The 15,722-nt window shown below is 49.1% G+C and overlaps 1 protein-coding gene across 1 annotated transcript; it reads left to right on the forward strand.

Moving 5' to 3' along the window:
• The first annotated feature begins 1,331 nt into the window (after positions 1 to 1,331).
• Positions 1,332 to 8,952, forward strand: LOC119922256 (H-2 class II histocompatibility antigen, E-S beta chain-like). The gene is made up of 6 exons (XM_038742220.1): positions 1,332 to 1,474; positions 3,417 to 3,686; positions 6,462 to 6,743; positions 7,448 to 7,558; positions 8,037 to 8,060; positions 8,580 to 8,952. The coding sequence occupies exons 1-6, from the start codon at positions 1,375 to 1,377 to the stop codon at positions 8,591 to 8,593; spliced, it is 801 nt and encodes a 266-aa protein (XP_038598148.1). The 5' UTR covers positions 1,332 to 1,374; the 3' UTR covers positions 8,594 to 8,952.
• Positions 8,953 to 15,722: the final 6,770 nt, after the last annotated feature.

The raw sequence follows: 15,722 nt of genomic DNA on the forward strand, positions 1-15,722 counted from the left end.
TCCAAGAGAGAGAGCCCAGGATAACACGACAACTGAAGGGAGACCCCTAAATTGAAGGCCTGTGTTCCCCACTACACACAGCTTTCTGTCCATCTGAAATGGAGTATCCTAGGTGAAGGGTGAGACCACCTTGAGACCACCCTGACTTGATAACCTAATTCCAATCACAGGGGTCCCCAGGTGACTGAGAATGTTTCTCCTTTTGGGTAAACTACTGCTGCTACTACTACTACTACTACTAATAATAATGATGGCATTTGTTAAGCACTTACTATGTGCAGAGCACTGTTCTAAACTCTGGGGGGGAATACAAGGTGATCAAGTTGTCCACATGGGGCTCACAGTCTTAATCCCCATTTTCCAGATGAGGTAACTGAGGCTCAGAGAAGTGAAGTGACTTGCCCAAGGTCACACAGCAGACACGTGGCAGAGCCGGGATTCGAACCCATGACCTCTGACTCCAAAGACTGGGCTCTTTCCACTGAGCCACACCGCTTCTGTACTACTACCATTACTATTACTACTACTGCTACTGATGAAATAACAATAATAATAATAATTCTTAAGCACTTACTATTTGTTAACCCAGAGATACAAGATAATATGATACCAAATGGGGCTCACAATCTAAGAAGGAAGAATAAGAACTGAATCCCCATTTTACAGTTGAGGAAACTGAGGCACAGAGAAGTTAAGTGATTTACCAAGGTCACCCGGCAGGCTGAGCCGGGATTAGAACCAGTTGTCCAAGGATCTCTTCTCTGCTCCAGTTCACTTTAGCCTCTCCCTCTAGGCTTGGAGACTCTGCCTCCTCAGCTGTGCCACTGAGGCCCCCGTGGTAGAGACCCTCAGAGACCCTAGAGGCAGAGACACCTCACCTACCCTATCTTCCTCCAGGAGCTGGGTGCATTGACTTTGAGGCTAGTTCTGCCCAGCTTCTGGGCAGGACCCTGGAACTTAACAGGTCAATTCTCACAGCTCAGTCACCTCTCACTGTCCCGCTGACTTTGGTCAGGGAACGTGTCTGCTAATTCTGTTGTAATGGACTCTCCCAAGCACTTAGTAAGTGTTCTGCACATAGTAAGTGCTCAATAAATACCATTGATTTGTTGACCTGAGTTACTGAGGTCGTCATTGCCCAAGATGCTGAAGTCTAAGAGTTAAGCCTTCGTGGAATATCTCTGCCTAGAGACTGATGACTCTTGATATGACCAATTTTGATTGGTTTATTCACCACAGGATGTCCAATCCTTTGGCAGACAGGAGAAGATCTTGCTTTTTACCCTCAGAAGTTTGGGGGGCAGGTGGCATCGGGTGGGGTCCGTCCTGGCAGCGATTCTTTTCTGGTCTCCCAACCTCTGTCCAGCCTACAGGATGGCATCTCTGCGGGTCCCTGGGAGTCTCTGGGCAGCAGCTGTGGCAGTGGTGCTGATGGGGCTGACATTCTCTGGGGCCAGGGGCCGGGAAACTCCAGGTAAGTCCAGAGAGCTGCCCCCAGAGAGCCCAGCACCCCGGGATGTCCCTGCAGGCAGAGTGGGGATCCGGAGGATGCCCCGCTCCAGCACCATCCTGGGAGGATTAGCTAAATCCAGATCCAGGGGTGGAAGGTGAACTGCTGCTCCTCATCCCCAATTTCTCTCAGGCTGGACTGGTTCCAGCTACTAGAGATTAAATATCCCAGAAGCGCCGGTCCTGCCACGGACATGGGGAAGAGTTTGGGGGTTTGGGGAGAGCCACTCCTGGGGCATCCCAGGCAGAGAATGAGGGACATGAAACAAGGTGGATAAAGTTGAGCCTGGGGGAGAGGGTGGGGGAATCTCTTGAGTTATTAAGGATTATTGATAGTGCCCTGGTGTAGATGAATAGAACAGGAAAGCCGGTACATTGGAAGCTTCCTGAAGGCATAGACAGTGCTTTTCTACTTCTGTGGTACTTTGCCAAACCCCTGGAGAGTGCTCCACACATAGTAGACATCAATCAATTCTGGTGATGAGATTAAGGGGAGGGAGGAGAAGGAAGGGGAAGAGACTAGAGGGAGGATTAGAACCCTAATATGAAAGGCAGCGAGGCCTAGTGGCGAGGGCTTGGCCCTGGGAGTCAGAAGGGCCTGAGTTCTGATCCCGGCTCCGTCACTCGTCAGCTGTGGGATCTTGGGCAAGTTACTTAAATTCTGTGTCCCTCAGTTACTTCATCGGTGAAATGGGGATGAAAACTCTGAGCTCCGTGTGGGACATGGACTGTGTCCTACCTGATTAGCTGGTATCTATCCAGGGCATAGTACATTGCTTGGCACACAGTAAGCGCTTAGCAAATACCATTTAAAAAAAGACCAAAGTGGAGAATTTCTGACTGGAGCCACGGTGCAGGGAAGAGCTAATAAGAATCAGGAAAAGGAAAATAAGGCTGTGCTAAGGGTCAGGTTAATAAACAGTCAATCAATCAATGGTATGTATTGAGCAGTTATTCTGTGCAGAGCACTGTATTAAGCCACTGGGAAGAGTAGAAGAGTACAACAAAATAACAGAGCTGTTCTCTGTCCATAACAAACTTACAGTCTAGAGGGGTAGACAGACATTAATATAAATAAATAAGTAATTTATAATATACAGTTTAAAGGTATCTACATCAGTGCTGTGGAGTTGATGGGTTGTGGGTTAATAGTACTAGTAAAAATGTAACAATAATAATGTTATTTGTTAAGTGCTTATCACATTTTCCGTATTGTACTAAACACTAGGAAGGGGAGGGTTGGGGTGGGGGTGGGGGATACAAGCAAATTGTGTTGGCCACAAGTCCCTGCCCCGCACGGGACTCACAGTTTCCAGCCCCATTTTACTGATGACATCACTGAGGCCCAGAGAATTGAAATGAGTTGCCCAACGTTACACGGCAGACAAGTGACAGAGGCAGAATCTGTTAAGTGCTCATTGTGTGCCAGTCACTGTACTAAGCCCTGGGGTGGATCCAAACTAATCGGTTTGGACACAGGACCCCTCCCACGTGGGGTTGACAGTCTCCATCTCCATTTTCCAGACGAGGTCACCGAGACCCAGAGAAGGGAAGTGAGCTTCCCAAAGTCACATGGCAGACAAGTGGCAGAGGCGGGATCAAGCAGTCAATCAATCGTATTTATTGAGCGCTTACTGTGTGCAGAGCACTGTACTAAGCGCTTGGGAAGTACAAGTTGGCAACATATAGAGACAGTTCCTACCCAACAGTGGGCTCACAGTCTAGAAGGGGGAGATGAGAATTTATGATCTACTTACCTGGAGGTCCGGGCTGTAGACACTAGGCTGTGATGCCTCTGACCCGATGGGAGGTTGGCACGGTGAGGCAGGAGGCAGGATGGTGGGTGTTCCCTCCCCCCGGCCACACTGTCCATTAGTCAGGCCCGGCCCGCTCCGCTCTCCCCGCAGAACAATTCCTGCTCCAGGCCAAGTTTGAATGTTCCTTCCACAACGGGACAGAGCGGGTGCTCCTTGTGCACAGACACATCTACGACCGGCAGGAGATCGCGCGCTTCGACAGCGATGGGGGCCTTTACGTGCCAGTGACTGAGCTGGGCCGCCCGGACGCCCAGTACTGGAACGGCCAGAAGGACATCATGGATCAGAGACGGGCCGAGGTGGACACAGTTTGCAGGCACAACTATGGCGTGTTTGATCGCTTCTTGGTGCAGCGCAGAGGTGAGAGGGGGTGGGTCTCCCCTCCCCTCCTGTCCCTCCAGCCCTTTCCCCCCCTCTGCCCCTGACCCCTGCAGATGCCCCTCCCCGGGCTGGGACACCATCCTCACGATGGGCCCACACATTCTTGAACGACATTCCTGATTTTCCTTCATTTTTTACGGTATTTATGTTCCAGGCCCTGTACTAACACTTGGGACAGGTTTAAGCTAGTCGATTTGTAAAGCGGTATTCGGCATTTAATTTTATTCAATGAAGGCGTACTCATAATAATAATCATGACATTTGTTAAGCGCTTACTTAACAGTGTACTAAGCGCAGGGGTGGATACAAGCCAATCGGGTTGGTCCCCTGAGGGGCTCACAGGCTCAATCCCCATTTTACAGATGAGGTCACTGAGGCACAGAGAAGCAAAGTAACTCACCCAAGGTCACACGGCAGACAAGTGGCAGAGGAGGGATTAGAACCCGTGACTTTCGGGTTCCCAGGCCCATGTTCTAACCACTCTGACATGCTACTTCTTACTATGCAACAGCCACTGTGCTAAGTGCTGGGGTAAATACAAGCTTATCACTTTGGATACAGTCCATGTCCCATTTTTTAAAAATGCTATTCCTTTTTATTTTATTTTATTTTATTGTACTACATTCTCTCTGTTAAGGCTTTCCTATGTTCCAAGTACTGTACTTAGCACTGGAGTAAACACAAACTAATCAATTTGTATGCATTCCATAGTCCTTTTTATAATACTATTCATTATTTTATTTTATAGCATTTTTTCTGTGTTTACTATGTTCCAGGTAATAATGATGGTATTTGTTAAGTGCTTACTATGTGCCAAGCACTGTAATAAGGTACAGTTCTAAGTGCTGGGGGGAAGACAAGCTAATCAATCTTGATGCAATCCATGTCAAAAATTTTAAAAATACTAGTCATTATTTTATTTTATTTCATCATATTTTATTCCTTAAAGGTTTACTATGTTCCAGGTGCTGTACTAAGCACCATGGTAAATGCAAGCAAATCAATTTGGACATAGTCCATGCTCTATTTTTTTAATTACTATTTGTTGTTTCATTTTAGGGTATTTGTTAAGTGTTTACAATGTTCCAGGCACTGTACTAAGCCCTGGGGTAATACAAGCTTTTCATTTGGAATGCAATCCATGTCCCATTTTTTTTAATGCTAGTGTTTATTTTATTTTATTCTCTTCCATTTTATTTTATTTTATGGTATTTGCTAAGGGTTTACCATGTTCCAGGCACTGCACCAAGCGCTGGGGTAAAGACAAGCTAATCAAACTGTATTCACTCTATGTCCTACATGGGTCATAGTATTACTTTCCACTTTACAGATTAATCCATCAATTAATGGTATTAGTTGAGCACTTACTATGTGCAGAACATTGCACTAAGCATTTGGGAGAATACAACAGAATTAGCTGACACATCCCATGGTCATAATGACCTTACAGTCTAAAGGGAAGACAGACGTTAATATAAATTATTTACAACATGTGATAATGATAATGGCACTTATTAAGTACTTATGATGCACTAAGCACTGTACTTAACAGTGGGCTGGATATCAGCAAATGGGGTTGGTCACAGTCCTTGGCCCACATTGGGCTCACAGCCTTCATCCCCATTTTACAGGTGTCGTGGGTAGAATAGGGGCCTAGGAATCAGAGGGTCATGGGCTCTAATCCCCGCTCCACCACATGTCTGCTGTGTGACTTTGAGCAAGTCACTTCACTCCTCTGGGCCTCAGTTCCCTCATCTGTAAAATGGGAATTGACACTGTGAGCCCTATATGGCACAGGGACTGTGTCCAATTGCTTGTATCCACCCCAGTACTTAGTACAGTGCTTGGCACACAGTAAGCACTTTACAAATACCACGATTATTATTAGTCTTCCTATTCTTTACAGATGAGGTAACTGAGGCACAGAGAAGTGAGGTGACTTGGCCAAGGTCACGCAGCAAAGTGGTGGAGCTGGAATTAGGATCCATGACCTTCTGACTCCCAGGCCTTCTGAGACTCAGAGATTCAGAGACTCAAAGTCTTCTGAGCTCTATCCACTACGCCTTGCTGCTTCTTAATATATATTATATATCAATATATATAATTTAAAGATACATACATCAGTCCTGTGAGGATGCAGGTGGAGGAAATATCAAGTGCCCAGAGGTCACATATCCAAGTGTATCCACTGCCACATCAAATTAAAACTCCTCACCACTGGATATAAGCAATCATCTTGCCCCTCCTACGTCACCTCGCTACTCTCCCACTACAGCCAGCTTGCACGCTCCCTCCTCTAATGCCGATCTGCTCCCTGTGCCTTGATTTCATCTATCTCGCCACCGACACCTCCCCCATGTCCGGCCTCTACCCTGTAACACCCACCCTCCTCGTATCCCATAGACGATGACTCTCTCCCTCTTCAGAGCCTTACTGAAGGCACACCTCCTCCAAGAGGCCTCCCCTGACTAACATTCCCTCTTCCTTTTCTCCCACTTCCTTCTGCGTCACCCTGACTTGCTCCCTTTTTTCTTCCTCCCACCTATCCCCACAGCACTTATAAATTCCACCACTTGTACTACTACTTGGAGATGGGTGGAAAGTGGGTGGGAGCGGCTGGAGACACCGTGGAGAAGGAACCACCACAAAGAGTTAGGGTCAGACCGGACAGGAAGCTCTTGGTGTTACTGGGTCGCCTGAGGGAGGACAGTCCCATCATCACTGACTTCATCTCCCGCTTGCCTCCTCCCCCAGTCCAGCCCAAAGTGAAGGTCTCGCAGGCAAAGACAAAGCCCCTGGAGAGACACCAGACGCTCGTCTGCTCTGTGACGGGGTTCTACCCAGGAGACATCCAAGTCCAGTGGTTGCGGAATGGACAGGAGCAGACGGAGGGTGTCGTGCACACGGAACTGATGCGTCACGGAGACTGGACCTTCCAGGTCCTGGTGATGCTGGAAACGACCCCCAAGGGTGGAGACGTCTACACCTGCCACGTGGAGCACAGCAGCCTGCAGGGCCCCGTCACCGTGGAGTGGAGTGAGAGGCTGCCCCTGCCCCGCCCGCCCCCAGTGCCACATCCTGTGTCCCGTGGCCCTTCTTGGCCCTCCGTGTCCTGGGGTTTTGCCCCAGCATGACCTCCAGCACTATTGATTTCATCACTATGGAGATTGGGGAGCTCCTAGCCCCTCCGATGGAGATTAGAGGACCCAGCCACCCTCCCCTCAAGGCCCTGGGCACATCTTTAGGGGACTTGGGGAGTTGATCTGGGAGATGGGAGATTCCCCACCAGGAGACATTACCCTGGACGCTGGGCCCTGGACTTTCCCCTTCTATCCCTTCCCAGGCTGGTTCAGAGCAGAGACCCAGGCTCATTCATTCATTCATTCAATCATATTTACTGAGTGCTTACTGTGTGCAGAGCACTGTACTAAAGCACTGGCAAAGTGCAATTCAGCAACAGAGACAATCCATACCCAACAATGGGCTCACAGTCTAGAAGGGGGAGACAGACAAAACAAAACAAGTAGACAGGCTCCTTCCTGCCCTTCTACCTCTCACTTAGATGGGGACCCTGGGGAGGAGGATGACCCTTGACTCCACTTACCCCCTCCCCCCCAGTCCAAGTTTCAAGAAGGGACCAGGCTACCTCCCGGCCTCTCTGTTCCTTAACTCCCAAGCTGGCCACTAATGTCCCTGGTGGGGACTCTGCGGGCTGACCCCGTGTGATCTGTCCCTCCCAGGAGCCCAGTCTGAATCTGCCCGGAGCAAGATGCTGAGCGGAGTCGGGGGTTTGGTGCTGGGGCTCATCTTCCTCGCCGTGGGAATCACCGTCCACTTCAAGGGCCGGAAAGGTAATGTGATCCAGGGGCGGGAGCGGGGCTCTCCCCATCTCCCAGAGGGTCTCTAGAGGGGTCCTGTGCTCAGGGAGGTGGGGGGGGGGGGGTGTCTTCAGCCCACTATATAGGCTCCCTTCATCCCTTAGAAGGAGCTTAGCAGGAGAGTCCAACCCTGGGACTCAGAATCTCTCCAAGCAACAGCAGCAGGCCTGAGAGCAGTGACAAAGCTCAGGCCTGGTGTCAGAGGGTTAACAGCAGGCAGAAGAGAGGTGACCCCTGGTCTGTGGGGTTCCCACACGATTCCCCTGCTCTTAGGATGGACGCATCCCAAGTCATCATATTCAGTGACCCTGTCCCTTTCCCTCTCCTGACTCCCAGCTGCTGCGCTCACCAGCCTAGGGGAGCCCCTGGGTTTGTGGGGAGGAAGGGACAGAGGGAAGGCAGGGGGTCCTACCTGTTTCTGCCCAAACATCATCTTGCCTCTCTTTTCCAGGACACTCAGGCCCTCAGCCTACAGGTAAGGTCTCTGTCCCTTCCTTTGCCTGTTCAGAGAACCGGTCTCTTCTCAATTTGACCCCTTGTGATCATCCAGAGAGGAAGGAAGGGGGCGGGGACTCTGAATCTCCTCATCGAAGTTCTTCTTCCTCCAGTCCCAGTCCCCCATTCCTTGCCCTCTTGACGGGGCCATGATGAAATTAATTCTGGGCGGGGGCTCGAGGACTGTTTCATAACTTAAGGAATCCGCAGAGGCTGTTTCTATGCCAGTCTTCCTCCCATCCTCCATTCCTACAAGCTAACGACTTTCCAATCAGTCAATCGATCAATAGTGTTTATTGAGTGCTCAGTGAGCAGAGAGCTCTGTACTAAGCGCTTGTGAGAGTCCAGTACAACAAAACTGATAAACAAGTTCCCTGTCCACAAGGAGCAGCTCCACCCCAACCTGGATTTACAGAGCCATGGGCGTGCACTATGGTAAAGCAGGTGCCATGGATGGGAATAGGGGATTTGGGGTGACTGTCTTCACTCTAACCTGCAGGACTCCTGAGGTGATCTCTCCAGCTGTGCGTCTCATCCTCCAGAGAAGCTGGTCCTGTAGCTTTGGAAGTGCCCCTGTGCCTGATTCAACTCCTCCAGTGCTCTACATCCCTCTGGGCCTCGACTTCTCCCTTCCCCGCCCTCGCCGGCCCCCCTCCCTGACTGTCCTGGAAACCTCTGTCCCTTCTGGATCTTGCGTTCTATGGGGATGGAGGGAGTCAATCTCTGACCTTCCCACCTCTTCAACAAGGGATGTGGCAGACAACCCTTCCTCTGAGCCGGTGCTCCGACTGCTGCTGCTTCTCTGGTCCAACCCAACCCTGATTTGATGTCTTGGTTCCTGAAACCTTTATCTTATTAAAACACGGGCCTGAGATCTGTGTGTCTGCTGCGGACTGGGCGGGGGGGGAGGTCTTCGCTTTGCTGGCCACACCACTCTTCCGACCTGCACAAAATGCATTCTATAGAGAGGGAAGTGTTTCTTGCCGAAGGCTACAGTGAATCCTTCCACGTCCCGGCAGAGGATGACTCTGTTTCCTTACCCTCTTCAGCCAGCCACTTCGGCTGCTAATAAGGCAGATCCCCAGGTGGGAGCACCTGTGTCGACTAACACTCTGGGGCTCCCTTTGGGTGTAGTTTAACGAGTTTCCTACCTGTTTCATCTACCCATCTCCCCTATTTTGCGGCCCCTTCTGGGCTGAAGCTCAGATCGATCCCACCAGACGCAAGACCGACTAACCGTCTTCAAGACACACATGCACCAATCGCCTCCAGCTTTCAAACAGTTCGGCTAAGCGCAGACCGAATGTCCTTCCTGCCCCCCTTTTCATGTCCTGTTCACGTTGCACAGGACAATCACGGGGATTGAAACCCACCCCAGTAACGTCATACCTAGGACCGTGTCCAACCTGATAAACATTTCGACCCCAGCGCTTAGAGCCGTGCTTGAAAATATTAAGCGTTGAACAAATACCATTAAAAAACAGCATTCCCACCCGGGCACGCTCACTCAAACACTGATACACAGATGCAGGAGAACAAACAAATGCCCCTCTCCACGGTCCCCACATACACACTGGAATCGTACAACCCCATTCTGGTCAGACGTTGGCACCGGACTCCCAGGGCATTGGCGGGCACTGTCCCTGAGCCGGTTCTGGCCAGCCCCTGATTCTCCAGGAACCAGAACCCCCTCGAGATAGGGAAGGCTTCTGATCGCTGACAGCACCCCCAGTTGGCCCCTCGCTGCTCCCAGATTACACACCATTCCCCGAGGAGCCCGTCTTGGGCCTGGAAAAGAAGCAGCTTCCCCTAGAGAGGGACAAGAAGCCTTCCTGGCGGCGGCGGCCCCGGCCCTGATGGAAATGGAGAAGGAGAAAACCCCACTCACAGGCCCCGCGGGCGGGAGCACGGCTTCCCGTTTTCCTGGAAAGTCCCGGGCTGCCCCAGGGTGTGTCTCTCCTTTCCCCGGTTCCCCGCTCCTGTCCCCGCCTTCCCGTGCAGCAGACACTTCGTGACTTCCATGGCTTCGACCAGCACGTGGTAGTGCCGGGCAGACCGAGACGTCTAGCTGGTCTCCTCTTCCCAGGGCTCCTTCGAGGGGAGTGGGGGGCGAGGGCAGGACGGAGGGGAGACCGGAAAAGGGGACACTTGTATTGCAATAAATGTAAAATAGGCCGGGCGAACTCCTCACCAGTCCACGGCTGCCCCTTTCCGACACCCCTCGGCTTAGTAAATCCTTTCTCCGTGTGTCCCCGCGATCCTGAATATGCCCCCCCGCCCCCAAACCTCACGACCCCTTCTTACCTTCTCCTGTTTTTCTCCTGATTCACGGCCAGTCCGTCCTCTTCCTCACCTGCAGAATGTGGGGTCGCAACAGGGGCCTAGAGAGGCGGCTATTATTCTCTCCAGGGCTACTTATTCCGCCCGCACCGCCCTCACTGGTGTCAGGGAAAGTTGAAAAGAAAAACAAAAGAAAATAATTATTTACCATTGTTGCGGTTGTTTTACCATCCCACGTCATGACATCCGGATCACTAAACAAACTTGAGCTCACAGTTTCCCATACCAGATATATATCTTTATATAATATTGCTTCCTCCTGATTGTAATTTGTTACATCTCTCTCCCCACCTTGACTGCATACTCCTTGAGAACAGGGATTAATAATAATAATAATGGCATTTATTAAGCGCTTTCTATACGCAAAGCACTGTTCTAAGCACTGGGGAGGTTACAAGGTGATCAGGTTGTCCCACGGTGGGGGTTCACAATCTTAATCCCCATTTTACAGATGAGGTAACTGAGGCACAGAGAAGTGAAGTGACTTGCCCAAAGTCACACAGCTGTCAACTGGCGGAGCTAGAATATGAACCCACGAGCTTCTGACTCCAAAGCCCGTGCTCTTTCCTTTGAGCCACACTGCTTCTCAAGATTAAGCTTTCTAACCCTATTAAGATTTCCCAAGCACTTAGTAAAATGCACTTCAGACAGCTGGTGAGCTAGAAATAACAGATCGATTAATTAGATGGACTGATTGGAGGCACTAAGTGAAACAGTTGCAAGACACATTCCCTGTTTTCGAGGATTTTTACACGCTAATCGGGCAGTAGACAAGATAATTAACAGCTCGTTGGGGCTCAAAAAAATCAATTGATTTCTTTTAAAGCAGGAAGCTGATCAACACATCAGGACTAAACTGTAAACATACCAAGGAAGCGATACTTAAATTAAATTTCCTTCCCTCTTCGAGCACTTCTTTTCTACGCAGTCACTACACAGGGACTTTTCATCTCCTAGTTCCTCCGGGGCTGAATTGGCAAATCAGCATCCAGACTTCACAGGCATCACTAGTTACCAGGTGACACAGCTGCCTGAAGGTATCTTTGGGGGCCTCTCCCCACCCCCGTCTTCAGGAAATAGCCATTTTCCCTCATCTTATGTCCCCAGGCCTGAAGCTCATTGCCTCTTCTCCCTTGGGTGTATTACTTATGAAATCTTTGATGATGCTTAAATTGTTATTCGTTATAACAATAACCATGTGAACGTGTCCCCAGGGTGCAAGAGCCTTCCCAGAATAGGGTCGTTAATAATAATGATAATAATAATAGTAATGGCATTTGTTAAGCGGTTACTATGTGTCAAGCACTATTCTAGGCACTGGGATAGATACAAGATAATCAGGTTGTCCCATGTGGGTCTCCCAGTCTTAATCCCTATTTTACAGATGAGGTTAGTGAAGCACAGAGAAATTAAATGGCTTGCCCAACCAAGGTCACACAGCAGACAAGTGGCGGAGCATTTCTCTGCTCCTCCAGACTGTGAACTCACTTTGGGCAGGGAACAGACCTGCTACCTTTGTGTATTGTAGTCTCCCAAGTGATTAGTAAAGTGCTCTTCCCATAGTAAGCCCTCAACCAACACCAGTGATTGATTGATCCAGGACATCTGGGGCTTCAGGTGACAGGCAAGGGGCCTGCTAATTAAAATTAATATTCACTGAGCCCTAACTGTATACAAAGTATTGGATGAAGTGCAACATAACTGAATTGGTCACTTTCTTTCCCTTTAGTGAGGACTTGGTTCCCCTAGTTCTAACCCCATGGAAGCAGTCAAACATGCCAGAGTGAGAAGTAGGAGCTGAGTTTTTTCCCTAGCCAGGCAGCCCGTCTTACCTTCCTACCCACCCTATCCCCTCCCCCATGAAGGCGCCATGGGGGCACTGGGCTAGAAGAGGAGATGAGGACACTACTCTGTTGCTACAGGAGTATCTTGGGAGATACTTTTTGTAGCCCTTAGGAAAACAACCCAACTCCAGATGTCCTATTAATAATAATAATGGCATTTATTAAGTGCTTACTATGTGCAAAGCACTGTTCTAAGCGCTGGAGAGGTTACAAAGTGATCCGGTTGTCCCACGGGGGGCTCACAGTCTTAATCCCCATTTTACAGATGAGGTGACTGAGGCCCAGGGAAGTTAAGTGATTTACCCGAAGTCACACAGCTGACGATTGGCAGAGGCGGGATTGAACTCATGACCTCTGACTCCAAAGCCCGTGCTCTTTCCACTGAGCCACGCTGCTTCTCTAATGTAGTCAGGGAGGGGGTCTTGGAGGAGATGTATCTTGAATAAGACTTTGAAGGAGGGGAGAGTGATAATAATAATAATAATAATGGCACTTATTAAGTGCTTACTATGTGCAAAGCACTGTTCTAAGCGCTGGGGAGGTTACAGGGTGATTAGGTTGCCCCCCTGCGAGCAGTCTTAATCCCCATTTTACAGATGAGGTAACTGAGGCACGGAGAAGTGAAGTGACTTGCCCAAAATCACACAGCTGACAATTGGCAGGGCCAGGATTTGAACCCATGACTTCTGACTCCAAAGCCCGAGCTCTTTCCACTTAGTCACACTGCTTCTCTGATCTTCTGATCACTGCTTCAGAGTGATCTTCTGTCTGATACGAAGAAAGAGGGAGCTTCAGAGGAGTAGAATGGCTCAGTGAAAAGAGCCAAGTGTTGCCAACTTGCACTTCCCAAGCACTTAGTACAGTGCTCTGCACACAGTAAGTGCTCAATAAATACGATTGATTGATTGATTAACTTCTCTGGGCCTCAGTTACCTCATCTGTAAAATGGGGAATAAGACTGTGAGCCCCACGAGGGACAACCTGATCACCTTGTAGCCTCCCCAGCGCTTAGAACAGTGCTTTGCACATAGTAAGCACTTAAATGCCATCATCATTTGCAGCCGACAACTCCAGAGAGATGCTGTTTCCTTGGTCATTCGTGGTGGCGCTGAACTGACAGCTCCTCAACTGCGGGCGGGACCAAAGCAGGATTCGCCTCCTCCGCTAAAGAACGTGTGTCCTGGAGCCCAGGGAGGCCTAAGTGTGGAGAGAAGGGGAAAAGGAGTCAGGGAAGAGGAAAGAGAATTAATCAGAAGTGGCAATGAATATGGGAAGGCAAAGGATTCAGATTCAGAGGAAATGGAGAATAAGGATGGAGAGGAAAACATGAGTGAAAAGGGTAAGAAGTTTAGGAAGATGGGGTAGAAGGAGGAAATGGGGAGAAAGACAGAGATAGACATATGTATTTTTTCAATGGTATTTCTTAAGAGCATACTATGTGCCAGGCATTGCACTAAGGTCTGGGGTAGATAAAAGCTAATCAAGTTGGGCAGAGTCCATTTCCTACATGGGATTCCCAGTCTTAATCCCCATTTTACCGATGAGGTAACTGCGGCACAGAGAAGTTAAGTGACTTGCCCGACGTCGCACAGCAGATGTGTAGCAGATCCGGGATTAGAAACCACGCCATTCAGACTCCCACTCCTATGTGCTGCCCATTATGCCATGCTGCTTTTCTCTATATCTGAGAGCCAATGAGCTTGAGAGATGTTGAGAGTGTGTGTATCATGTGCAATGGCAGCCACAGGGATACAATAGCATACAAACATATACACGCACACACATACATATACATGCACATGCACACACACACACACACACACACACACACACACACACACACAGAATCTAGTTCTAATGCCAGCTCAGCCACTTGTCTGCTATGTGACCTTGGGCAATTCACTTTGCTATTTTGCTAGTAGTTTTGCTACTGCTGCTACTACTACTACTACTACTACTACTACTACTACTACTACTACTACTACTACTACCATTACTAACGCTACTGAAGAAATAACAATAATAATAATAATTCTTAAACACTTAATATGGCCTAACCCACTCCCCAACACCCCTCAAAATTCTGTACCCTACCAACTCTTCTGCCTTCCCTCCTCTAACGCCCCCCGAAGCTCCCTACTTGTTGCACCTCCATGCTCCATTCCCCATCCCTCACCATTTCTCCGAGATCCCTATTCTCCTCTCCATCTCCTTGCATCGAATTCACTGCCCCTCCCTCCCGCTCCATCACCCCATCCGTGCTCCCTGCCCACAGCCCCACTGTGCTCCCTACCCTAGTACCCTTTGGTGTTCCTGAACCCCTTCCCCTCCCTAATAATTGGTAGTAATTGTGATATTTGTTAACAACTTAGTGCCAAACACTGTTCTCAGCATTGGCAGTTATGTCAGACACAGTCCCTGTCTCACATGGAGCTCACAGTTTTCATCTCCATTTTACAGATAAGGGAACTGAGGCACGGAGAAATTAAGTGACTTGACCAAGATCACACAGCAGACGAGTGGCAGAGCCAGAATTAGAACTCCCTACCCACACTACATCCTCTGGGACTTGCTGCTTCACTCTGTCTGCTATCTGACCTTGCACGAGTCATTTCACTTCTCTTTGACTTAGTTCCCTCATCTGTAAAATGGTGTTTCAATCTTTATTCTCCTTCCTACTTTGGCTGTGAGCCCTGTGGGAGATAGAGACTGTGTCCAACCTGATTACCTTGCATTGACCCCAGCCGTTAGTACAGTGTTTAGCATTCATTCATTTAGTACAGTGTTTAGCATTTATTCATTCATTCAATCATATTTATTGAGCACTTACTGTGTGCAGAGCACTGTACTAAGCGCTTGGGAAGTACAAGTTGGCAATATATAGAGATGGTCCCTACCCAACAGCAGGTTCACGGTCTAGAAGACTGTGTTTAGAAGACTGGAAGTCTTGAAGACTATGTTTAGCACATAGTGCTTAACAAATACCACATTTATAATTATCAACCCACCCCCTACAATAATGGGATTTGCTAAGTGCTTACTATGTGCCAAGCGCTGTCCACTCCTCCCTACACCACCGCCCCTCTGGGTCACCTGGGAGTGGGGTGCTGGTATCTGAGAAGGGGTGACCTGGTTGAGAACTGCAAAAATAATGGCAAGAAGCTGTGGGGCCTAGTTGAAAGAGCCCAGGCCTGGGATTCAGAAGGACCTGAGTTCTAATTCCAAGTCTTACTGGTGTCTGCTGTGTGACCTTGGGCAAATCATTTAACTTCTTTGTGCTTCTGTTATGTCATCTGTGAAATGGGTGTTAAGGCTGGGAGGCCTGTGTAGGACCGGGCCTGTGTCCAGCTCTGCACATGGTAAGTGCTCAATAAATACGATTGAATGAATGAATGACTTATCTTGTATCTACCCCAGCGGTTAGTACAGTGCCTGACCCACAGAATGCACTTAAAAAT

The sequence above is a fragment of the Tachyglossus aculeatus genome, unplaced genomic scaffold (assembly GCF_015852505.1).
Source record: "Tachyglossus aculeatus isolate mTacAcu1 unplaced genomic scaffold, mTacAcu1.pri scaffold_101_arrow_ctg1, whole genome shotgun sequence".
Taxonomy (NCBI): domain Eukaryota; kingdom Metazoa; phylum Chordata; class Mammalia; order Monotremata; family Tachyglossidae; genus Tachyglossus; species Tachyglossus aculeatus.